Source organism: Cryptotermes secundus, unplaced genomic scaffold (genome assembly GCF_002891405.2).
Source record: "Cryptotermes secundus unplaced genomic scaffold, Csec_1.0 scaffold326, whole genome shotgun sequence".
Classification (NCBI taxonomy): Eukaryota; Metazoa; Arthropoda; class Insecta; order Blattodea; family Kalotermitidae; genus Cryptotermes; species Cryptotermes secundus.
The window spans coordinates 136,768-162,888 of record NW_019727396.1 but is presented as its reverse complement, the minus strand read 5'-3'; the positions used below and the strand labels follow the sequence as shown (position 1 = coordinate 162,888).

General features: G+C 39.2%; 2 protein-coding genes across 9 annotated transcripts in view; one reads left to right on the top strand and one right to left on the bottom strand.

Moving 5' to 3' along the window:
- Positions 1 to 13,386, top strand: part of LOC111864672 (phospholipase D3) — an 86,104-nt gene extending 72,718 nt beyond the window's left edge. For all 4 annotated transcript variants that reach the window (XM_023852079.2, XM_023852083.2, XM_023852080.2 and 1 more), the window contains 5 exons: positions 3,155 to 3,289; positions 4,522 to 4,661; positions 10,546 to 10,711; positions 10,959 to 11,058; positions 12,754 to 13,386. In XM_023852079.2, the coding sequence (XP_023707847.1) occupies positions 3,155 to 3,289; positions 4,522 to 4,661; positions 10,546 to 10,711; positions 10,959 to 11,058; positions 12,754 to 12,920 (708 nt within the window). In that variant the 3' untranslated portion in view covers positions 12,921 to 13,386. The remainder of the gene's footprint in view (positions 1 to 3,154; positions 3,290 to 4,521; positions 4,662 to 10,545; positions 10,712 to 10,958; positions 11,059 to 12,753) is intronic.
- LOC111864668 (cilia- and flagella-associated protein 45) overlaps positions 1 to 26,121 on the bottom strand; it is a 49,449-nt gene that overhangs the window by 13,365 nt on the left and 9,963 nt on the right. For 2 of the 5 annotated variants that reach the window (XM_023852073.1, XM_023852075.1), the window contains exons 7-10: positions 24,777 to 24,908; positions 22,105 to 22,230; positions 21,502 to 21,671; positions 19,233 to 19,664 (exon numbers count right to left, since the gene is read on the bottom strand). In XM_023852073.1, the coding sequence (XP_023707841.1) occupies positions 19,604 to 19,664; positions 21,502 to 21,671; positions 22,105 to 22,230; positions 24,777 to 24,908 (489 nt within the window). In that variant the 3' untranslated portion in view covers positions 19,233 to 19,603. Of the gene's footprint in view, positions 1 to 3,349; positions 3,515 to 13,748; positions 14,980 to 19,232; positions 19,665 to 21,501; positions 21,672 to 22,104; positions 22,231 to 24,776; positions 24,909 to 26,121 lie in introns of those variants that run through there. The other 3 variants (XM_033751527.1, XM_023852072.2, XM_033751526.1) reach the window with 3 other exon arrangements.

Genomic DNA, 26,121 nt, shown 5'->3' with positions numbered 1-26,121 from the left:
GGAACACGTTACTTTCAATAAAAATCCTCTATAATCCATGAAATGCTGGTACCTGGCGATTTCCAGCAGTGGCTATTGCCAACTGCGCATGATATCTGTGATATGTAATAATTGTACTGTCTTGCGTTAATACGGTTTTTGCATATCACAGATATCATACACAGTTGGCAATGCATGCTGCTGGCAATCGCCAGGTACCAGCATTTCATGGATTATAGAGGATTTTTATTGAAAGTAACAACACATTCCACACACGTCTAAATTGAAGTGACAGCACAACAATTTTAATGAGGGTAACTATGCCTGAGGATGGCTGTGTGAGGCCAAAACACATTGTAGAAGAGTGTACATAGAATAGAAGGCAGAATAAAAACATTGCATCTGGACAGTGAAAACCCATATCCATTGAAGATTACTAGTAATGCAACAGAATGATGAAGTACAGTATTCACCTACTCATTGCTATTCATTCTGCAAGACTTGTCTTTTTGACTAAAGTGTTCATGGTAAGTGTGCCTGTTAAACACAAATTCAATAAATAATGCAACACCCATGGAAGACCTTGTGTAAACAAAAGCAGCTTTCATTACACAGACACCTTGACCTACATACCATGGTAATTTCAAATTAAATTAATGCTTGTCAGGTAGGTCAGCATTTTTTTAGAACAGTATATGGTGGTGGATAAAGGACAAAGGATAATTTTTAGACACAGTTTGTGGCATAAATATATTCTGTGATCCTAAGATAAGCTAGTTAGTGGCCTCCATAGTCTAGGGGTAACGTTCCCACCTCATGGCTCAAGGTACGCGGGTTCAAACCTGGCAGAGGTCGTGGAATTTTTAAGGGCAGAAAAATTCAGGGAACAAGTCCTCCGGGAGGGACTTTAAGCCGTGTCGTAGATTTACGGCACGTAAAAGATCCTCATGTCTCTAGGAGATCTCTGAGCAAAATCAGGCAACACATTTCCCGCCCAAGTAGTTTCCAATGCCTCTGGTAGATGGGGGAAATATCAGGTACTGAGGGCCGACCTCATTGGCTGAACGGGGCTGATAGCATGCACCAGTACTGGTAGGGTACGGAGACAGTAGAAATTAAAGGGGGACACACAATGGACCAATAACTGGTCTAAGTGCATGGGGAAACCCACCCCCTCTAATAATAATAAGATAAGCTAGTTTGATGAGTTGGAAGAAGATGCCATCTCTTTCTTGGTTTTGCTATACTTATCTTCCTTTCGCAACTTATGTGCTATAGTCTGTGTCAGTGTTTTGTTGTTTTCCATTCTTCTTGCCTGTTGTTTCCATTGGTTAAATAATTCTTCTATATCATATAAACAAGTAAGTTTATAACTGTAATGTCAGCCACATCCCAGTTTTAAATTAAGAACATGTATTTACTAGTGTTAATCACCTTGTTAGATGATTTTTATTTTGTACGAACAATAATTATCCAAGAGGGACATAGGCCAATTCTTACTCTCAAGATGGCAACTTAGTCTGATTCTTGAATTTAAGAAAGTGGCTTGTTGCATAGCTTCAGAGAGAAACAGGAAGGACCCCTGCATTTTTTTTTCCTAGAAATTCTACTCAAAATTTGCTTATCAGAATTCCTTGAGAATACGATCTCTGACAGGTCCAGGACACCACACATCAAAAGTGGGAAGGCCCAAAACCCATGCCAAGCGGAGTATTCATCAAATGAGTGTCAAAAGTTACGTTAAGTCATTAGAGTCCAAATTCTCTTGAATTTTGGAACTGATTAGAGAATAGCAAATGAAATAAACTCCTCTTGTTCAAATTTGACCAATCATTTAAACTTAAGGAGGTAACTTGTGGGCTGATATGAAACAGTCAGTACTCCTAGTTTAAAGGAGAAGTCATTCTGTTAAGTTACTTGTATTCCAGCTCACCAATTGTTCAGACGCAAAATCTGTATCACCATAAGTTTGACTATAAATTCTGTTAAGTGAGATTGTATTAGTGATTATAATAATAGTGAGTGTAACCACCAGCTGAGTATTGATTCAGCTTGGAGTAGAATTTAGGATATCCGAAATCCATTTGAAAACTTCAGCAAGCTGTTTAAGTAATTCTATAGGCACCAGTGTGAGTCCTACATAAAGGAACCCATATAATCTAGATGACTGTGCACAAGTGATTAACAGAGCAATAAAGTGTCTCCATGAACAAGTGTTGCTTACGTAGTAGAAAGAGTTACCCCTCCCCATCCAAGCAAGACCCTGCTAAATGCCCCTGGGACTGATTTCTCATCTCTATCAACTTGAAGTAGCACATCACCACCATCATCTCCTTATCAATTCTTCCCCCTTTCTCCACCAAGATTTTAAATGAATTCCAATAAGATTACTGGCACCCAACCCTTTATTAATTACCTGACAACCAGAAGAGGAGGTGGTAAGGATGATGGGTGAGCAGAGTTTAGCAGGCTGTAGCTGCAAGCTACCAGCAGCGAGCAACAAGATGACCACACAAGTAAGTGACACCAACCAACAACAGTGGGCAATAGAGTGGTCGCAAAGAGAAGAAGTGGAGTCCAACTGGTGGGCCTCGAAAATGGTTAAAAGTTAACTGTGAGATTAGAACTCTGAAATTATACAAGTTTGGGATACCATGTCAATGAATTGTTGAGCATTAGCACATTGCCTGAATGTAAGTTATGTGGTAGGTCACAAATGAGCAAACAGTCTTGTGTTTCAATGTTTCATGTGAGTATTGATAATATTTTGGTGCAGATTTGTGAAGAGAATTACAGTATAAAGGATATGATTTACAATTGATTATGTGTGCATTTTATTCATGGGAGATGACATTTAATGTCAGCCTTGATGTAGCACTTGATAACATGTAGAACTGGAAAAGATTATAGGCGAAAGCAAGAGAAGTATGAAAGCTTATGTAATAAATTATGGGACATCCTAGTAAATTCATAATTGGTGTTACACTAGTTTTATGTACACTTTTCAGTTGATTTAATTTTTAATTATTTTGAAATGTAAATGTGAGATATGTAATAATCTTTAAGGAATTAAGTTTTCCATGGTTCTTGAATCTTTCATCTGTTAGATTCATTTACCTGTAAAACTGATGAATGCCTAAGAAGTTAGGTTTGACCGTTTAGTATATGATTGCAGGTATATTGGTTTCTTGGAAATCCAGATGCTGAGATTCCTGCAAAATGGCCTGACAGTTTAAGCACACATTTTAACATGGAAACTCCAATGACACTGGTGATGAATGCCAGTAGCAAAGCAGATGTTTATCTTGCAGTAGGTATAATTTTTATATATTTATTTACATATTTAATTTTGTAATATAATTCCATTTATTACAGTTTATTGAACTGTCACAAAGGCTTGTCCCACCCTTGTAGTTTTATGATGTCTGAGTCTGATATCTTGGGTCATGCCCTCTACAAAATCCTGTGAATGGCTCAGTAAGCACATCCGTTGCTAGGCAGTGGCTCAGTGGACATCACGTGACCATGACCACACCTACACACAAAATAGAAGAACTGCTGAAAGCGGTGTTTTCTGTGTGGTCCGCCACCACCATGGCTGCTGTAAGAAAAGGTGTTTTCCATGGGGTCTGCCTTGAAGCTATATATCTGGAGAACTAAAGTCAAGTCAAGTTGAGGTCAAGTTCAGAGAAAGGCAGTCCAAGACTGTTGCCAGCTGAGGAGTGGGAGATGGAAGCACTGCATAGCAATGTCAAGTCTAGGAGGCCAGCTGAGGTATCTATGGCTTTGGGACTGTTACCAGGTGACAACCGGTGAAGACACAGTAGACTGAGAAGATATAGTGTGTGCTGTAATGATTTGTTAAGTGCGTAGATCCGTGAAACTGGTATAGTTAATCATTACAAGTTTCAAGAATGCAATATATCCAATTACCAGTCCAGGCCCTGTATTTAGTCACTTAACCTATGACATTGTTGAGGTTGAAGGAGAGGTCATTGTCAGTATTTGTATTGCATGTTTTGTGTTATACATTCAGGGACTTTAAACTTGAAGTTTCTTTTTACATAGAGTTCGATTTGTGTGATGCTATCTCGATTCTTACTGTTCTGAATTTTGTATATTTAAGGTATTCTTCAGTTTTTAATTAGAAATGTTGTGTCATAAAGAAGGAAATGGAGGTTACACTATATTGGGCCAGTGTTTGTATAGAGGGGAAGCCCTGCAATGAAACTCCTTTCTAAGAATTGTTTTTGGGAGTTGTGGATTTGAACACCTAACCGAGGAAAATCTTATATGGAGGTACTTTAATGCAGAGAATGTCGACTAGGGACAATCAAAATTAATTGTTAAGTGAGGGAAAATGCTAAATCAAGAAAGAGTAAGTGGAGGTTCAGTTGTACATGAAGGGCAAAGTTAAATGGAAAAGTAAGAACACTTACCAGAACAAAGAAGGAGACACCACCAGATATTCCATATATATGAATGTGACCTTTTTTTTTATATATGTGTATGAAAAAGACTAACATATTTACTTCATTTCAGAGTTCCCCCCCTCCTTTCTGCCCAGAAGGTCGTTCAACAGACATTGATGCCATCATTCATGTCATCTCAACAGCTGAACATTTTATATACATATCTGTGATGGATTACTTCCCTTTGCAGATTTATACTCCTAGGCCAAGGTAATATTTATTCAAATCATCTTTAGCACTAAAAATAGGAAATTTTAAGTCTGGTAATGTAAAAGAACATTCTCATGGGCTGTGTTGGGAAATGTGTCACAAACCTTCTGAGAATCAGAAGTGTCTGTATTGTGACATGTTGCGCAACAGAGGATCCCCCCCTCCCCAGCGGTACATGGTGGCATTGTAGCACTGTTGTTACTCCCCGCGGTGACGTAACACGCAACACAGCTCTGACACGGGTAACAGGCAATAGCGGTACCCATTGCGTAACAGGCAGGTGCTGCGACTATATAAGGGAACTAGACAGCCACCGGAGTTAGTTAAAGTGTATCAGCGGCTGAAGACAGTTTTCCAGTCAGCAGTTAAGAGTTAAAGTGTACCAGTCAGCAGTGAACGAGTTAGTGTGTGAGCCAGAGCAACACAGTTGGAATCTAGCAGCAGTCGCGGAAAGAAGAACCGGACGCGTGTGATAATCAGGATAGTTTGTCATAAGTGAGTAATAATTGGGAGTGTGTGATACAGTGACAGTTGTATAGCTCGCATACTGTGAATACGTGTAGACTACTGAGGATACAGTGAATTGATTATTGTGAATAGGGTTATAAAGTGTGAAGACAGAGTGAAGAGATTATTGCGAATAGAGTTATAAATTGTGAAACCCCACAACAGTGTTGTAATTAATTGTAGCCAAGATTGGTAGGTTGTTAAATAAACCAATTAACATTCCGAACGGCATCTTCAGTAACAAAACGCGTTACACTGGTGTCAGAAGTGGTTACGAACTTACGCCCACATGACCATCAGAATTGTCTATGAACTTAAACACGCCACAAATGAATTGTGCATCGAGTATTTTACTGCTACAAAATGGAGATGCAGCAGATGATGGAAATTCTACTGAAGGAAATCAGAGACAACCAAGAAAAGACGGAGGCCACGAGACAAAAAGACAAAGATTTCATGGCAAGAATGGACGCCAACATGAAAACCCATCAAGAAGAGATGAAAACCGATAGGAAAAAAGACAGAAAAGATTTCCTGGCAAAACTAGACGTCAACCAAAAGAAAACCGACATCGTGCTGGCCAAGTTAGACGCCGACTCGGAAGCCTGGTGAGAAAAGACTGCCGCAGAAACGAGAGCCATCAAAGCAAGGATGGCCGCCATTCGAGAAAATTGGCACCAGCCACATGGAGATGGTGTACGCATTTCACCCCGAAACAGAGGAAAAGACGATAGCCTTACAAGAAATGGAGACATGTCTACTAGAAGAAGAGCCGGCCTCAGTGGACACGAAACCTGTGGCGGCACAACAAGAAAGGTCCCCAAATGAATGTCGGTTGGAGTGACGATGGCCTGCCGAGAAATGGAGGCACGTCCAGAAGAAGAATAGCCGGCCTCAATGGACATGAAACCTGAGGCGGCCTACCAACGAGCGGTACCCATAGAAGATGCCGAAGTAATGCCGGTCAGAGAACCGAAGAAGAAAAGGCGTAGGGACTGAAATCAGCGAAACATGAAGAATCCGACACGGGGAAGTTGTGGAGCCCAGAAGAAGTTGGCTGCCCCCTGCAGGAAGGTGTCCCGCCGTGCAACAGTGGCATGGTGTTGGAGGAACATCTTCAATAAATCTTGGACCCGAGGGAGTTATGAATTCCGGATGAAGTTGGCTGCCACCTACAGGAAGACATCCCGTCGCGTGACAGTGGCACAACGTTGGAGAAATGCCTTCAAGAAGGAAACTCCCCAGGGAACCTTCAGATGCTGGAGACAGGACTTGGCGCCACAGTCTCGTGCCAGCAAGTGGCGGGAAGACCAGGAGGCATGACGACGTCAGCAAGTGCAAACAACACTTCAAGTGCTGTTACTTCCGAAGACAGACATGATCAAGAATTGGACCTTGTGGAGGGGTCGACCCCTCCGAAACGAAAAAGAAGCAGAGCACAGAAGAGGAGCCGGTAACGTAGAAGTACCAACCGCCCGAGCAGGAATGAAATGATGGATGAATGGGATACAACTGGATCTTCTAGCAAGTTGAAAGGAAACTGCTTGAGACGAGCTGGTCNTTACCGTGTCTCACGGTGTTGTCGCTTGCAGATTTACCTATACTTTTTCTTCAACCCTGAAGATGGGGGCGATACGTTCCTCCGAAACGTCGGTTAACACCACATATACACGGCGCCAAATCCCAGAAGACTGCTTTCTTCTCAGTGTGACATGTTGCACAATGGAGGACCCCCCCTCCCCAGCTGTACATGGTGGCATCGTAGCGCTGTCGTTACTCCCTGCTGTGACAGTGTTGTAATTAATCATAGCCGAGATTTGTAGGTTGTTAAATAAACCAATTAACAATCTGAATGGCGTCTTCAGTGGCTAAACACGTTACAGTATATATTATCCAGTCTAAAATTTTGATGTATGGAATTCATGCACAACTGGTCATTTTCATCTTATGAGGTACATCAGTAATGGATCATGAGGGCATAAGTGGTGTGATTTTGGTGCAAGTGACATCACTCAAAAAAGATTATGATTATGTTATAATGATTTCTGGCAGAGAGAAAATGCAATTATTAATTGTTTTATTCACACCTGTGCTAAATTTATGTATGAGATCAAAAACAAACTGTGATTTTAGTCAGCAAGTGAACTATACCGACCGAGCAACTGCCGCTTGTTGGTGAAGTTTAGTCCCAACTTTTGCAGATAGAGGGCGTTGCGTGGTCAGCGCAATGAATCCCCATGGCCGTTAATTTCGGTTTTATAGACTGGAGCTGCTATTTCCTTGAAATAGCTCCTCAGTTATCATCACGAGGTTGAGTGGACCCCATTACAGACCCACTACTTGTCAGAAAAAATCTGGTAGCGCCGGGAATCGAACCCGGACCTCTGGATCTGTAGCCAGGAACGCTGACCACTAGACCACAGAGGCGGTCTCAGCTATGAGATTTGGAAGTTACAAAATTTATTATACTAAATGTAGCTCATTTACTAAATCAAAATTCACTAAATATGAGAAAATAATACAGTGACTATACTGGGGCTTCAGGGGCATGCGGTAGCATAGTTGGTTGGGGCACTATGCTACAAGCTGGAAGGTCGTGGGTTCAAGTCCCAATGAGGTCATTGGATTTTTTTTTTCCAATTGACCCACTCCTGGCCGCACTATGGCCCTGGAGTTGACTCAACCTCTAACAGAAATGAGTACCAGGAATTAATTAAATAATTTCCCTGGGGAGTAAAGCACGGCCAGCGCGTAAGGCTGTCAACCTTACCGCCATCTTTGAGCCGATTGTCTAAATAATGTGGCACCCTCAACATCTCACAACCCTATGGGCCTTCATGGCCTGTTACAGGGATAGGTAAAAGTAAAGATTTAATGATATTAGTTTAAGATAAATTTGCAAGAAACATGGCATTGTTTCACCTGTATGTTTGCAATCTGTTCCCGTTCATAGGTGAGATATATAATAACACAAGCATCCTTTCGGAAAGTACTTTGTGAAATGTAACTAATGTTTAGTTGGGTGCCAACCAGGTCATGTAAGTGTGTAGAAGAATATGATATTGTCATGCGTTGGGTAGGTCACGCGACAAATAACTTCACGCCATCTTGGATTAAGCGAATTTATTCCACTCGCTCTCACAATTACACAATTTACAGTTTCACATGTACTGCCATCTGCAGTATCACAGTTATTTCTCCATTCACTCCGGCGAATGCTAGACTGCAACTGACTGGTCTCTCTCTCTCTAGTAACTGGCTCAATACTCACTACTCACTACTATAGTAGCTTCTGCGCTGACAACACAGAAAACAGTTATGCGATAGCTACCACTGTTGCATAATTTTGTGTTTACAGGCGTTGCTGGGGAATGCTGCCGAGAGTTGTTTATTGCCGCATAGTAACCGCAGTGTCCCTTGTTATGTCACTGTGGGAAGTGCTGTTGTCACCGCGGGAGGGGACAGTTTTTGCTGAGCGTTGCGTAATAATGGAAGGGGTGGGGATATGTGATGTCACTCGTGAGACCGCAGAGTTCACGTGACCCCTATTATTATTATTATTTGTAAAGGGGGTGGGTTTCCCCATGCACTGCGACTAATAGTCTATTGTATGTCCTCCTTTCATATCCTACCAGTCGCCATGCCCTGCCAGTACTGGTGCTTGCTATCAGTCCCGTCCTGCCAGCGAGGTCGGCCACCTCTCTGGCAGTGGTACCCAATACTTCCCCATCTACCAGAGGAATTGGTAACTACTTGTGCGGGAAACTTTGCCTAATTTTGCTCAGAGGTCTCCTAGAGACATGAGGATCTTTTACGTGCCGTAAATCTACAACACGGGACCCACGGCTTAAAGTCCCTCCCGGAGGACTTGTTCCCTGAATTTTTCCGCCCTTAAAAATTCCACAACCTCCGCCGGGTTTGAACCCACGTGCCTTGAGTCATGAGGTGGGAACGTTACCCCTAGACTATGGAGGCCGCTTTCACGTGACCCCTACTTCCTATTGTGCCGTCCACGTCACAGTATATTAGGAAAGGGAGATGTTCCTGGGAAATAAGTTAGGAGAAGAGTCACTCAGGGCTTCAGATATGGCATTTGTGAATTGGTAAAGTTTGGGAAATACTGGGCTTAAGCATATGTGACTTTGTAAACGTGGTAAGTTAATGAAGTGATAAGCAGCCTGACATCGGTAAATACTCCTACCCTTTATTTTGGATGGAACAGTCTTATGCAACAGGTATGCAAATATAAGTGACAGATCATTCATTTTCACATTAATTTAATGATATGATAGATTCAGGATTTAAACAAAATGTTCTTTATTGCAACTTTAGAATGTGGTAGTCATCAAGTATATAAGGCTGTCCTTACTATCATTGGACTTCATATTTGCTGCTGAACACTCAATATATGTAGTACAATCATAAATTTTAATTTGTGTTCAAAGGATTTACAGTAACATTATGGTTTGAGTAACTGAGCAAATTGGAAAATAGTAAGAAAGTTTTGAAAATTGGAAAAATATTTTTCTCACGTTTTAGCAAGCAGTATCCTACCAGTAGATGATAATTAAGTGATTTTCAGGGTTGAGTGAAGCATAGAGAGTTGATATTTCAAGGTTTAGGTTCTTTTTATTACTCCTCTACTTTTCCCCTCCATTACCATGGATAATTGAGAGTTCATTGTAGTGTATCTTAAGGAATGCCACTTTTATTAAGTTCTTATTCATCATAAATGAATATTAACAACAATGCAGCTACAAGAACATATATAGACTTGAAAGGATTCTGACGATGGTGTATACTGTTCTTCTTTTGGCTTATTTTGGACTTCACCCATCGTCTGGTATATAAAAGACAAAAAAAAAAACCACGACGTTTCAGAGACTGGATCTGTATCCATCTTCAGGTGGATAGGGAAGGATAAACCTACTCAGTTGGGCCCCTTAGAAAGAGCTAGTCTCCGAAACGTCGTGGTTTTTGTTGTCTTTTATATACCAGACGATGGGTGAAGTCCAAAATAAGCCAAAAGAAGTACAAGAACATATATGTTTCTTATATGACAGTAAGTAGTGACTTATCTCATATGATACATTGTATGATATTTGGTATAAAAGTCCCAGTATGATAAACATGAAAACTTATAAACACTCATAAGAACTAGAAGTCAGCATAAACAGTATGTGTTGGTTCCAGCCCAGGATAATAAATTTACCAACATTCATATACCTCTGTAAAAGCATGTCATGTCGTCATACTTTACAAGTATAGTAGACAGCCTTCAGAAGATGTCAAATTGATGTAATGTGTCTCTCTCTGAAATATCCATCAAGTTCTTCCCATTACTATTGATTACATTAATAGCATTCATAAATTACAGATACTGGCCAAAAATAGATGATGCTCTGCGTTCAGCTGCTATTGACCGCCATGTTAAAGTTCGTCTGTTGATTAGTAATTGGAATCATACTCGCAAAGCAGCACAGTACTTCCTTCGATCACTTATTGATATTAATGGAGCATACCGTGGAGTTGTAGTAGAAGTGGTAAGTAAATGTTATGTTATGAACTAACTGCAAGTTGAGATGGTTCATATTTGAACCGCATAGGCAGAATAGCTACTAGTAAATAATTCTGTTGCTGTTACTGATTTAAATATAAGCTTGCCACTTGTACACTATCCCCCATGACAACTTAGTGTATTTAAGTTTCCATTGTTGATGACGGTCTTTACCCATATAGGTATGTGATTCATAATGTAAATAAGACAGCTGGTTGGTTTTTGCTTTACAGAAATGGTTCAGAGTGCCCAGTACTCCAGAGCAAGCAAAAATCCCATTTGCTCGAGTAAACCACAACAAATATATGGTTACTGACAATGCTGCTTATATTGGTAAGAAAAGTGACCGAAAGTAATTCATAAATTCATTGAAAACTAACTGGAATTAGTGTCAGTTAATTTTTTACAGTCTCACATGCAACACTAATGTTCTGCAAAATTTATTAAAAGATACACACTTTAAAAGTTTTTCACTACATGTTTTGACCAAGTGGTCATCATCAGGTGTTAAAATTAGTGGACGGGGAAACTGCTGTCTTCTGTTTCTTTGCTTAGTTTGTTAGTATATATAAGTCCCATCAGTACGCATGTGTCTGTAACATGTATAAAATTCTTGTATTAGAATTCGTGTACGCAAAGTTTTATGTGTTGTGTAATTACTTACTTGTGTACTTACTCAAGGTGGTGGATTGTTGTGTGTTGTGCTGCTTGTCTTGTTTTCAAATGCCTGCTGAGTGATGTGTTTATATCGCTATGTGGTGTTTAATTCTTCCATTACCTCGAATATCGGGTTATAGGTGTCAATGTATGTAGGTAAGTTAAAAAGTAAGTTACAAATGGATATAGAACTTAAACAAATAAGAGTACTGATCTGAAAAATGCTTTTATTTCTCACCATAATCTCCCTGTACATTGAGGCACTTGTCCCATCATTTCACAAGCCCCTGAAAACCAGCAGCATTAAATTCTTTGGGCTGCTGTCAGAACCAGGCGGTGACTTCCCTTTCTACAGCTTTCTACAGAATTACTTTCCTGGAGGATGGTGTCACCTTAAACTTTTTTTGGCAGGCGATGCAGGATGTTTCCACTGCATTGATGCATGCTTTGTCCTGGGCTGGTAATGGTCAACCCAAGACTCGTCACCTGTGACAATTCGGGCTAGCATATTGTGTCCTTCGTCGTGGTAGCGATTGAGATGCTGTAATACCAGACCCATTCTTTGCATTTTGTGTTGTGAGGTCAGCATGCACGGCACCCATCATGCAAAGACTTTGTGAAAACCTAACCTGTCATGCATTATGAGATAGGCGCCATGCCATGTGAACATGCCTGGTTCCGACAGCGGCCCAAAGAATTTTATGCTGCTGGTTTTCAGGGGCTTGTGAAACGATGGGACAAGTGCCTCAATGTACAGGGAGATTATGTTGAGAAATAAAAGCATTTTTCAAATCAGCACTCTTATTTGTTTAAGTTCTATATCCATTTGTAACTTACTTATTGACTTACTCTCGTATGTGTCATTCATGTGTGATGTATCTTCACTCAATTTATATATATGGTATTTTTCTAGTGTGTTTAGACGTTTTCCTTAATCTCTATTTTTTATTTTTATTCTGTTCAGAAAACAGCCATCTAATACAAATAATTTAATCAGTAAATTCATCATGCATGTTTCAGCAACTAGGCCATATTTAGGAGTGTCCATGCAAATTATTAAAAAGAACAGCGGTATACAGTTACATAACCAATTTTATAAACCAGAGTTACATATCTCAATCAAAACATTAAAATACAATATAGTAATTTATGATTTGATTGCAGATATTAGAGTAGACGGTTTTTCTGTAGTGTCCATCCTTCAGTTGTTTGTATTCTGTAGGTGTTAAAAGGTTTTCTATTATTATTGTATTGTATCTGTAATTGGACTATACTGATGCATGAACTAAGACTAATTCACAAATTCTTTTAGACAGACCTTTATCATTAAGGTTTCCTTGTAAGCGTAATTAAATTTATTTTCTGTTACAGGAACTTCAAATTGGTCTGGAGACTATTTTATCGATACTGCAGGTGTTGGTATTGTGGTACGTGCTGCTCACTCCAGCAATGACACTTCCACTAATCCTCTTTGTGATCAATTACAACAGGTATTTGAGAGGGACTGGAACTCGAGCTATGTATCCCCCTTGTTATAGCGATTGGTTTATTAAGGAGTCATGTGTTCCCACAGGGCTTTTTAACCTTCATTGTTCAGGGATATGATATTTAAGTCTTCTGCTACGGTGGTTCTGGTGGCTGGATTTAAATGTGAGGTTAATAATTTTTGTATTGGAAACAATTCAGTGGTAAACCTGCTGGTCTTATGCATGTATTGTCACAGTACAGTGCCGTGCATGGATGATAAAGGTTAAGCAAAGTGAGACTGGCATATTCTCCAACTGGTAAAGCCATGTAGGTATTATAAACTTCCACAGACTGATATCAGATCTCCCTGAAATCTGTGAGGCATCTTATTTTGTTATTCTATTTGCATATTTATGTGTACTTAACCCATGACTGTGCACTGAGATCTTGTGTTAAGTTATAGTGTTGGCTGCGCCATAGCTCAAGCGGTTAGTCGCTGGCTTCCCACCTTGGCGACCCAGGTCTGGTCAAGTGGGATTTGTGGTGGACAAAGTGGCGCTGGGGCGGGTTTTCTCCGAGTACTTCGGTTTCCCCTGCCAATCTTCATTCCGCCAAATTCTCCATCATCATAATCACCCGGGGGCAGGTACAATAGGCGAATCAGTGGCCACCGTGCCGAGTGGACCCATTTGGACTCCACCCCCCACTAAGTGAATATAAAAAGAAAGTTATAGTGTTCAGACATCCAATCATCTTGTGACTAGAATGCAATCTTCCCATCTTGTAAACTGAGGATGGATTACCACAGGGCAGATTTCCTTAAGCTATTGTGTTTCTCCAGATATTTGTTCATTCATTTTATCTTTTATTTTGTCTCTCAATCTCTCGGTTTTTTGCTTCTTCTTTTGGTCAGAACTTGGGAGTGTATAATTCAGCAAATTAATATGGACATAACCTTCAGTGCTGTTGTATCTGCTGAGTGTCAGTTTCAGTATTATTCTTTATAGAGGCCCTTTTACACAGTTAAAACTACTGTTTATGAGTAATTTGCAAATAACCTCTAGTATGGCAGAATAAGTTACTTTTTAAAATGGTAGTTTCACTGTCATTTTTTAAATGCATAAAAATGGGATATGTAAATTGTGAGTCTTCTCAAGATCCAGTATAGGGTATAATGTCTGCATAACATCCAGACTCTGATCATATCGTAATTTAAGACTTGTCACGATTCAACATCTAAAGAATTGGTGTTACCAAAAAGTTTTAGGGACATCAGGGCATTGCACCAAAGCTTTGAATAACGTCATATTCAAATTTGAGTACATGAGGAGAAAGATAAAACTTTATTGGCAGGTTTCTGTGTTAATTCTCTAGAGGAATATCTGCATTTTAAGCACAAACATTGCAAGACTATAATAAGGAATTATGTTTCAGTAGTTGAATTTCATGGGTTTGTTAGTTAAAATAGACATTCTGTGATTTTAGAACAAAAATTTGATTTTTAAGGAAACTGAACAATGAATAATTGTTATTTTTTCTTTCATGGAGATTTCATCTTGGATTTTCTTTGTGAATCCTGATGTAGAGTATAGCATCAAGATTTAATGAAACTTAGCATATGTTAGGAAATCCCATTTTTTGTTGCTGTATGTGAGTTTTCTTTACTATTTGTGGGACAAGGAACTTGTAACAGTTAAGTGATCTCAGCATGAAATTATATCTGGGGCTCTATTTTATTGCACATACAAATGAAATAATAATGCATAAATTAATATTTTACTTATAATTATTGTGAATTCAGTACTGAATGATATTTCAAAATTTTATGTTGCATATTATTGAAGTATAGCTACATGTTTATTTAGTATTTTTATTTATATTTTTATTTATTCATTCTAATGTCTCATCTGGAAAATATATAAGGTAACTGAAAATATTCTTTAGCTGTAAAAATTCCTGTACACATATATCTATATATTACTGTGTTCAGATGAAATACAGCAGAACTTCGTTACTCTGGATGATGCCATGAGTCTGTTAGATATTTATGAATGTTTTAGACGAATTTTCCGCCTTCATTTTCAGGGGAGAAGAGTCCCTTCTTCCTGAAGTTGGGAGCATCAGGTTCCTCTAAAACATTTGTAGCTATGTGTCACATTCCAGAAGACAGCAATCATCATGAAAACTATGTTAACATGTAGAAGTTATTCAGAAATCTTAACGACCATTACAGTATCTTAATACATGACAAAGCTGATCCCAGTGTTGTCTGATGCTATATATCAGTGTTTCTCAACCGCCGGGCCACGACCCGGTACTGGGCCCTGGCATCAATTATATCAGACCCTTGTCTTACAGAAAAAAGAATTTACTGGGTTGCGGTCTGACAAAGTTTGAGAACCACTGCTGTATATGATTTCATTTGCGAAGTTTTATACAGATGGGGGTGATAATAGCATAGTTCCCCACAAAGAGCTTTAGCTGGTAGTCTGTTATTGCTGTGAGCATGTGTGTTAAGATAGTACTGAATGAATGAGGTTTTACTTCTTAAGTTTGAACACAGCTGTCATAATATGAGCATATATTATTATAATTTTGACTTTTTACATTAACTGTACGAGAGAAACAGATCACTTATATGGATTTTGGTTATATAGTTTTAAAGAGAAAAGGCATAACATTGTTGTCTTATAAGAAATTTTAGACCATAATAATCATGATGATGATGATGATGGTATGTGAATTTATATATAAGTATGTAGTGTACATTTTCATAGTGATGTTAAAACCATGTTTTTACATCTTCTCAAAGTGTCACTTATTCAGTCTGGAGCATGAGTAGTTTGTTAAGGGTAGAGTCCTTGCAAGACATTGGTAAGTGATAGTTACATAGCCTCACTTTTGAATACACAAGAATGCTGGTTACAAATTCTGATAATAATATGGTACTGTACTGTTATTCATTATATGACTCATTTTAAAGTTTTTTTAATGTGATCATCATTCTACTATGTTCTTACTGGGACTGTACCATTCAGCCTGAACCATTCTATGCCTTAAAACAAAAATATTGCTTTTAAATAAGTTGCCTTTATGATGTATTAAATCAGCTGTATAGAACAACTCTCTGCCTTAGTCCATGATTTTTCCAGTGGATGTACAGATCACAATAAACATGTGACAAGTACAAACCAGCAAAATATATTAAACACTTTGATGCAGGTATGTTGCCAAATAGGTTCAGATTGTCATCATCCGTATGACATTACATATAAAGTTTTGGTCAGAAAATCTGAAGAGAAGGGACCACTTGGAATACCTAGGCATTGATGGGAGGACTATTAAAATGGATCTTAAAAATATATGTCAAGAGGATAAGGGCTGGATTCAGTTAGCTCATGACAGGGACCAGAGGCAGTTCTTGTGGACACAGCAGTGAACCTTCATGTTCCATAAAAGGTGGACATTTCTTAAAAAGCCAAATGAATATGAGCTTCTTAAGAAGGGTACTGCTGCATTGAGATATTTGGCTTCCCTGTGATTGAAATACATGAATAGTCATCCTTTCTACATTTTACTGAATAAAGAACGTAACTGAAGACTAAATAATATAAAGGATCAAAGACATATACAGGGGCAAAATATGAATTTCTGTCCACGAAACTCTTGCATCAGGAGACTGAGAAGTGAATGAACAAGTGTGTATTGAGTGTATGCAACGTGCCATAGCTCAAGCGGTTAGTCGCTGGCTTCCCATCGCGGCGGCCCAGGTTCAATCTCTGGTCTGGTAAAGTGGGATTTGTGGTGGACAAAGTGGCGCTGGGGCAGGTTTCCTCCGAGTACTTCGGTTTCCCCTGCCAATCTTCATTCCACCAATTGCTCCACAATCACCCTCACCTATCATCTGGGGCTGGTACAATAGGCCAGAAGTGGCCACAGTACAAGGGACTTAGTCCCACCCCACTAGTAAAAATAAAATTGAGTGTACGCATACACAAAACTACCATGTGTTCAGATATTTCAAATTAAGTAATGTTTTGGGTGAGAAGAAATTAGTGTGACATGTACCTTCAGGAAGATATATGCAGTAGTCATGTGAATTCCAAATGAAAGTACAAGCACAGTTCACAGGGAACTTCAGCATTGTTATTCAAAATAATCAGTATTACTAACAATATTTCTTCATTATATGCTGTATAGATTTTGAAATTATACTGACTCAGTGGTGAGGAGCTCGGGTGGCATAGTTGGCATAGTGACTGGCTACAGGCTGGACTACTGAGAAGTTGGGAGTTTGTCCCAGTAGGGTCAAGAATTTTCTCCTCTACAAATTGTTTAAACTGGCCCTGGGGTCCACCCAACCTCCTATCCAATGGGTACTGGGATTAAAAGCGGCCGGGGCATGAAGCTGACTGCTCACCTCCAGCTAGTGCCGAGTTCAAGAAAATGTGGATCTATACATCCACTCCCCCATTTGCCTTCATGGTGTAGTGCTTACTTCGTTGAGCACAGGGATAACTTTACTTTTTTACCTTTACTGACTCAGTGGTATAGTGACTGGTTATAGGCTGGAGAACAAGGGTTCATTTGCTGGTAGGACCAGGGATTTCTTTCTCAATGACAATGTTCAGACTGGACCTGGAGCCCACCGTGCCTCCTGCCAAATGTGTAACATGGTCTCTTTTCCTGGGGAACTGCTGGATCATGAAGCTGACCATTTACCTCCAGCTACTGATGAATTTTAGAATAATGTGCGGAATTTGTGCGCCTATCTTCATAGTGTGGTGCTTAAATTGCCTTTGTTATTTGTGGGTCTCATTATTTTCGGCTGGCTGTCCGATTGGCCCTGCATTACATTATTGTGTCCTTAGAACTGTCCTTAATTTAGAGCCAGTCTATAATATTTACAGCACTGTAATTCCCCCCCCCCATCCTACTGTTTCAAACATTTCTGTCATGCCTTCCTGTTGTGAGATACTTATATACACTGTATTAATCCTAGCAGGGATATTACTGCCATGAATGATCAATTTTCAATCACGTCTAGTTTAACTAATCTTGTGATGTTTCTGTAGATATATCATTTCTACTGTTTATATATGTTTTCTGGGCTCTGAGATAGGGGCTTATGAATGAATTACAGTGAAGTTGGAGGTAAGTATCTGTAGATGGTGGAAGTGATGGTGAGAGGAGGAATGGGAGTTAGGGGGAAGACCAACAATCATAACAAGTTTTCAACACACTGCCCAATGACAGTTTGTAACATGTTTTGTGTTTGGGTGGGGGTTCAGTGTGGGAATATAGACCACCAGTCAGAAGCATGAAGAGAAATTAAGTGTTCTCAAGTGTGTGGGTTAAGGGGAATTGAGAGTGATGGGGTGTTACCACCACCGAACTGCTTAATCCCCTTACATTGTGTGCAGGAGTGAAATGCCTATATTATTAATCTCAACAGAGAATAATATCTCCTTGTGTAATAGCAGAGATTTTCAGAACAAAAGATTTTGAACAGGTTCTCATATGGCAGTGACTTGAATGGAATAATCACATCTGGCAGTGAAAGTGAGCTTGATGAAGGCAGTATCAGCAGATGATGATAGTAAACTGAACAGAAGCCAAGATTTTAAAAATTTGTTTTAAACCATAACATCCTTGGAATTGAGTGATATTTATCCTTTAACTGGAGTCCTCAGTAAACTAAGGATATAAAACGTCCCCATGTCAACAGAGATTCCACTCCAGTTACCATGTTTCTACTCTTCATCATTAATGTTACCAACTTTTTACAGCAGAGACTAATTACTGCTAGAAGTACAACCAATATTTAAACAAATTTTACAGGGATGACAGATGTTGGCAATTTCCTGACATGAATGCATGATTTCTTGACTCTAATGATAGAAATGGGACATAATGTCAGGGGCACACTGTAAGATTACAGGTCCACCTTGAATATGTCTATATTTAATTTTACCGTAGTGTGATGAAATGTGCCAGTTTCATCGTACATTGAGATTTCTATGTTAATCAGTGGACAATGAGCCAACCAGACAAGAGTGACAAGAACTGTGATTGACAGACTGAAAACATAGATCTGTGTTTGATAACCTGAAAAACACTTGTGCTAAATATTAAAGAGGGAGATTTATTTTCAAGCAACCCTTTCATAAGACACCAATGCCATGGTATAAAGATTTACAACTTGTGCAACAAGAGTGGATAACTAACGATATGAGCATATACTCAGATATGGATAGGCAGAATGCTTCACATGCAACAGCCACAAGTTTCACCAGGGGAGTACTTATTCCATTTTGTGATATACTGTATCAGTTCAAGATTTGTTACTGAATAGCTATGTCATTTTATCATTTTANCCACATCCCAGAAGACTGCTTTCTTTATATACAGCTGCTTCATTTCATAGCTATTCCAATTTTTGATAAGACTCTCCTTAACTCATAAAGCATAATTTTTCAGTAATGAGTAACTATTCAAGAATGTTGAATATTTATAATCTGTGAACATTTGATAATTGTATTTGTAAGTAAAAAAAGAATTACAATAAATTTTGAGACAAACACACTTTTTATTGATTTATAAATGCACACCCATCATGTGACTATTGTAATGTGATAACATGATGAATGTAAATAGTTATAAAATCTAATAAAGTTTTATATGGTATCAACTTCAAAGCCTGTATTACTCACTTACTATTCATTCTGACTTACTTGAAGACACCACTTCAGTTTTATCCCAACTTCAGTTGCCTCTCAATATCCTTAACATAAACCTCTGGTACTTTGTGGGCCCTAGAAGAAAAATCATTGTGATATTGTTACTGGGTTGAAGAAGAACAACATAAAGTGGAGTATTGTGGCATGTATGACTATTGCTAGGCAGCTACCATGAAATAAGCAGCTATACAGCTGTTGCTAGGTAATGGCTGCAACAGATGTGCATGCAACAATAGAGGAGCTGTTGGAGGCGATGTTTTTGTGCAGCCTGTTCCATGGCTATATAATGAGAAGCAGCTACAGCTGTGAGAGTCTTAAGATGGTCAGTTAGAAGAGTAATTGTTAGTTATGGGATAGTTGCCACCCGGTAAGTAGAGGACATTGTTGGATCTGTCACCAGGCACGGACTGGTGAACACAACAGACTGAGATGAATTCAGTTCGTGCTGTAGTGAATTGCAGAGTGAGAATTAACAATATCACTATAGTCACTTGTAGTGATGAGTTGCGTGTATAAGTGTGCAATAAATTGTATAGTCACAGTCGTGTGATAAATGGTATCAGAATTTGGATTGGATTGATTAATTGAATGGATTGAATTTCTGGACCAAAGATTGCAGTAGATAGTTGTATCATCATATTACAAAAATGGAATGAATGATGGAGCAAATACTGGAATGCCTTTTGCCTGGCCAAGAACAAATGATGGCCAAAATGAAGGCTGAGATGGAAACCAAAGAAGTGACAGCAAGACTGGAAGTGAAGACTGAAGCCAAGATGGACCTTCATCACAGAAGTTTTGAGGTCCTTGGTACTCTTGTCTCCTGGATAGATATCCACCAAGCTAGGACAGTCTACTCAAGAAGAAATTAAAGCTAAGATGGACAAACATCAAGAGAAGATGGGGCCACAATACACTCCATTCAGTCTGGTTTAGAGGAGACCATCACACACAAGGTGGAAGACATCCTGTCATATGTTGACCAAAAGACGCAGGGCTTCTGCAAGGAACTAACCGAGAAGATTGACAAAACACAGGTGCACTTACAGACCATAAAGACATCTGTCGATATGCGACAAAGGTCTTCCTGGAAACCACAATGGACACAATGGAATATCTCGACCTCATGATATAGGGTGAGGCACAAATGACAAAGACTATGATAGATACTACGCAGCGAGGTCTTGAGGCTAAGATAGTTGAAGTCAAGGCCCATGCCAAGAGCAGAAGAGGAACAGGGACCAGTGCAGGCACAGCAAAGACACCAAATTTCGATGGGACAACATCATGGGCCATATTCTGGCACCAGTTCGAGACTTTAGCAAAGCATAACTGCTGGGCCACCAATGTACTACATGAAGACCCAAAAGGTGCAACATATGAAGAAACCCTTGAGGCCCTGGAGGACCGCTTTGGGGACCAGCATCTGGTCACTGCATATCACAGTCATCTAGAAGCCAGGAACCAGGGTGTCAGTGAAACCTTGCAAGACTTTACCATAGCCATCAAACAAATGGCCTACCGCACCTACCCTGCCCTACCTGAGGACCATATAAGGAGTGAGGCAGGCAAGGCATTCACCAGGGGGGTAGAAGACCCACCATAAAAATTCAGCTGCTGCTGGGAAGAGAGAAAAGGGTGAACTAGGCTGTCAGGCAGGCCCTTGAACTGCAGGTCATGCTCCTAGCAGCCAAGCCTCCAAAAAACGAGTGCCAGTACATTCTGGAGAAGCCAATTGCCCTCCACTGGGTGAAGGGACCAAGGCAATCAGCATGCTGGAACACCCAATGGGCTGTATTTTCATTTGTTACATTTATATTCCTGTTAGTTTTATTTTTTGTCTATTATTTAATTTTTATTGGCATTTCATAGTATAGTGATGTTTTAATCACGAATCAATCAGTTTCTCTACCTTAATTCTTCAACCTTCTTCTTCATCGCCTCTTTAATATATCTCTCTCTTCTCACTTCTTCCATTTTAAGTGCAAGTCCTTCTTCATACTTGCTCTGCTTTTCTTTGATTCTTTCATGTTCCTTCTCATTTATCTGCTTCATGATATCAGAATGATACTGCTTTAATATCTGTAAACAAACAGAATATTAATAAAACAGGGAATCCATATAGCTATAGCTTTAAAATGTAGCTAATTCCCTTCATTATTAGGAATTATGTTAGTTTTCTCTGGGTTCTGCTAATAATGAGAATAACATCTCAGGGTGCATGAGTGTCAAGTCCATGATAGCACTTCTAAATTGGGGACTGCTGGCAATTGGACATACACAGATATTCAGATGCAAGGGAATTTTGAAGAGTTATAACAGTGCCTTGCTGCTATTAGTTAATAAAAATTAGCATCACCCAAAATACATCATTTAAAATTTTATACAGTGTACAATTTACAAGAACTGCTCATTTCTGAGAATGTCATAAGAACACTACAGAAAATTATTCATGATATCGAACTATAGATAAAATTTCTTGTAGCCAAATATTGTAATATCAGATTGTACATACACACTGTTTTCTGTGATCATCTAGTTTCTGTTTCTCAGCTGCCTTTTTCTGAACCTTCAAGACTTCTTCAAATGCCTGTTTTTCACGAGCAATCTCCAGTGCTTCCATGCGTCTCCGGTCAAGTATCTGTAAACAAGAACTTCTCGAATAACAGTACATTAAGAACTTATATTTACAGTGAGGTTTTGCATTAGAGTTGACAAGCATATGGAAGACTGAAGTTTTCATTCTCAATTTCTGACCAGCAGACAGAAGTAACTTTGGCAGACCAGCAAATTAGCTGACTCCATGTAGCACAAAATTTCTTGAGAAGCTAACAGTCCCTCACCTACTCAAAAAACTTCCTGCCCTTTACAGAACCTACGTTCAAAACAGCCCACCCCATGACCCTGTCTCAAGTCAGATGATTCAAGAACACAACCTCCCACCATTTCTAAGGAGCCATTTTAATATTATCCTCCTGTCTACCACTGAATCTTCCAAGTGGCCTCCTCCCTTCAATTTCTTACATTCTCTCCCATCTCATCTTCCTTCATTTGAGCATATTAATAATTTCTTGTGAAGAGTACTATTATGAAGCTCTTTATTATGCAGTCTTTTTCTTTTTCAAATGCTTAATGTTATTATTACCAGTATAACAAATATCTGCACTACTATTATGTAGTGTTGCCACTGCTGTCTCTGTTCATTGCATTTATTTCCAGCAGATATAGTCGTGAAAACCTGTTGCAACTGAATTAGCAGCCAAGAATCTGATATGTGTGAAAGCCAGAAGGAAAGAGACCATTAGGAAGACCAAGATGTAGGTGGGTGGAAGGTGTTAAAAATGGATCTTAGAGAGAGAGGATGGGGATATGGACTGGATCAATCTGGCTCAGGATAGGGACCAGTGGAGGGTTCTTGTGAACACAGAAATAAATCTTAGGGTTCCGTAAACTTCTGGGAAGTTCTTGAGTAGCTGCATAATTAACGACTTCTCAACAAGGGCTTAGCTTCATGAAGTTAGTTAATTAGAAAAGACATAAATTATGCACCTGATTTTAAAAATTTTAGAAAAAAGGTGAGTGTGGTCTATGGATAAATATAATATTGTATTAACCTTTAAGAGCCGGCATTTAAACCCCCCACGACTGCGCTGCTGCCGGAGTTAATTTGACGGTGCCCTTTTAATATTGTAGACTTTCAGAAAAAACTACATATTTTCCGTTCTCTGCAGCTTAGAAATACGAACTAAAAACCGCCTGAAAGAGAATGAAATTTCCTACAATATACATATGGCAATTTTTACAAATAAAAATTAAGTGTGACTGTTATGTCATGAAATTCAAAATATACTCTCTATTATATGTGTAATGAAATTCCAAAAGACTTACCCATAATTTTTTCTTCAAATTTGAGACGTCGTTATATCCAAAATACATTGACACTATACACCAAAATGTTTGGTCAGACTGTACACGAGTTTCAACTCGTTGCGTCATGTAAGTTTACTCTACTATAGATACTGCGTGCGGGAGCGCGGGAAGGCAGAGGTTGCTTCAGCGCGTTGTGAAGGTCACACAGACCTCACTTGTCATACGCTGGTAGACAATCTGGTTCAGTCTTTCGCTTAGCGAACAAACAGGAAGTTATTGTTTGTATCTGGCTGGCCGGACAGTGTTGTCAATGTTCAGTTCCAGATGACTCAATGAAAAATCTTGGCTTCCCCAGAGAAACAGTCCGCCACTGACTCACAAGCTGATAATTCAGACACTCACTAAACACGTCACACTTCCTTGAGAGCTACAGAAGCAGTGATCTGCCCGCACAGAGGAATGTTGGGTCAGCTTTTCTGTGAAGAAGCTTCCACTCTGTTTGCCTGACCAAGTCACAAACAGTCTTACCTACATGTAAACGAAATCGAACCCAGTGCCATGATGAAGGGTTTTATTGTTCAGAGCCAACAACTGGACCTCTGACTTGAACTTGCTTGTGTTTGTTTTGGTTTCAAACTCAACGTCTAACCGTCAGCACTTCTAAAGTGAGCACGTGTCTTGCGTCCAGTATACTGGACTTTCGGCATCTTCGAGGTCACAGGTACCGTCCGGTATACCGGACTTTCGGTCGTTAAAGGTTAATACTATTCTCATTACTACTAGTATATGTTTATTATTATTATTATTATTGGAATTACTTAGCATTAATTAACATTCCTGCTTTTTATTCACAAGCTTCTGAGTTTAAATCTCAGCCCAGAGATCAGCTAATCCTACTCCAATTTTCTGGTATCCTTATCTCCCCTCAGGCAAGCTCTTCAGCTGATCATCCTGTTATTCTGTGCTATATAGAGAGTGTAATTGATACAGTATGTATAAGTTTTCAGGTCGTCACAACAACTAAGGGCAATGAAATCATCTCAGGCAATTAGCTGCACTAATATGGAGCAGAGATCTGATGTCTCAGAGATTGTCTGTGTCTTCATTTTTGAGGAAATTTCTCTCCACAGAAGCACAAACAATTGCGTGAAAAGAGTTTAATGTCAAATTACTGTCAGATAAGCAAAGAAAATAAAGTTTGTACAATAGGTGAAAATTCACTTACCTTGTCTGCTAAATTGAACCATCCATATTCAGAAATAAAATTAAGGAAATATTCAAACTGCAATAACATTTGAATTTGTGTTATTCACCAACCTGTTCTTCTCGAGCTTTTTTCATAGCAATATCATCATCTTTCTTCTTGCGCATTGCTGCCCTCTCCTTATTTCTGAACTCACGCTCAACTTCTTCTTGGATTCTCAGGGAATGGATTTCATCCATCTCTGCCTACAAACACCATAATCATAATATGAAGGGAAGTGTGATTTGACAGCTGACTTTATATTCACTTCTTTCTGAAAACATTCTGAAAAAGTATTTGTGAACATAATCCCATACAGCAGTTAGTGGTTACAATTAAAATATAATTATTGCAAGCAGTATATGTGGGAATTGACACTATGTATTTAGTAGAAATTTGCCAGTGTTTCAGAGAAACATACTGCCTCCATCTTCAGGGTCAAAGTATAAGCTAAGCAAGCAGTGAGTATTGTCTGCTGCTTATTACTTGTTGCTTTCTTGGCTCACTCTTTGACCCTGAAAATGGAGGCAGTGTGTTCCTCTGAAATAACAGTAAGCTTCTACCAAACTACATGTCCCATGTTCCAGAAGATAGAAATATTCATAGCCATCACCATGGGAACCTCAAATCTAACATAGTACAATAAACTCCAAGTTATCCAGCATCCAAACATCTGGAATTTTCATCCAACCAGCAAAATTTTCAGTGAAAATTTACCATTTTTATAAAGTTATTCAAAAACAAATTTGCAGTCAGCATATGTTCCCCCACCATGTGGTAGTTCTCCCAGCTGCCACTGGCGGTGCTACTCATTGTTCTCCCTCAAACAGGTACCATTAAAGTAGAGGCTAGCTGAATTTGTGTTCTCATTACAGTATATGTATCCAAATTCTTTCATCCTTCAATCTGCTGTGTCACCTAGGAAGACTACTATGTAAGAACTAAAGTGAAAGCATCTTATTCTGACTTCATATTGGGTTTCTATGAAAGTTTTTCTCATGCAACCAGATGGTTCACATAAGTAGCAAACCCCATTCCCCATACATCCCCGATAACAGGTACAGGGAATTGTCAAAAATATGGAAACACTTTGTGAAATGCATACCTGAACTGAAGTGTTTATTTTAGCGACGTTTGTAGGTGACGATGTCTTATCTGCCCAATACCACTACCTGTACAACCTCTGAAATATGTTGCAAGCTTCATTTGTTGTCGAGACAGTGTTCTGTGCAGTTTTTAGTGCATCATGTCAGAGCTTCCATAACCAAGGTAGCCGAGGTTTTTGGTGTTTCGCAAGGCACATTATCCAAGATTATGACCTCATACAGGAGGACTGGAAAAACTGCATCCGATAAATACCAGCGTGGACGGAAATGTGTGTTGAGTGATCGAGACAGACGAACATTGCATAGGATTGTG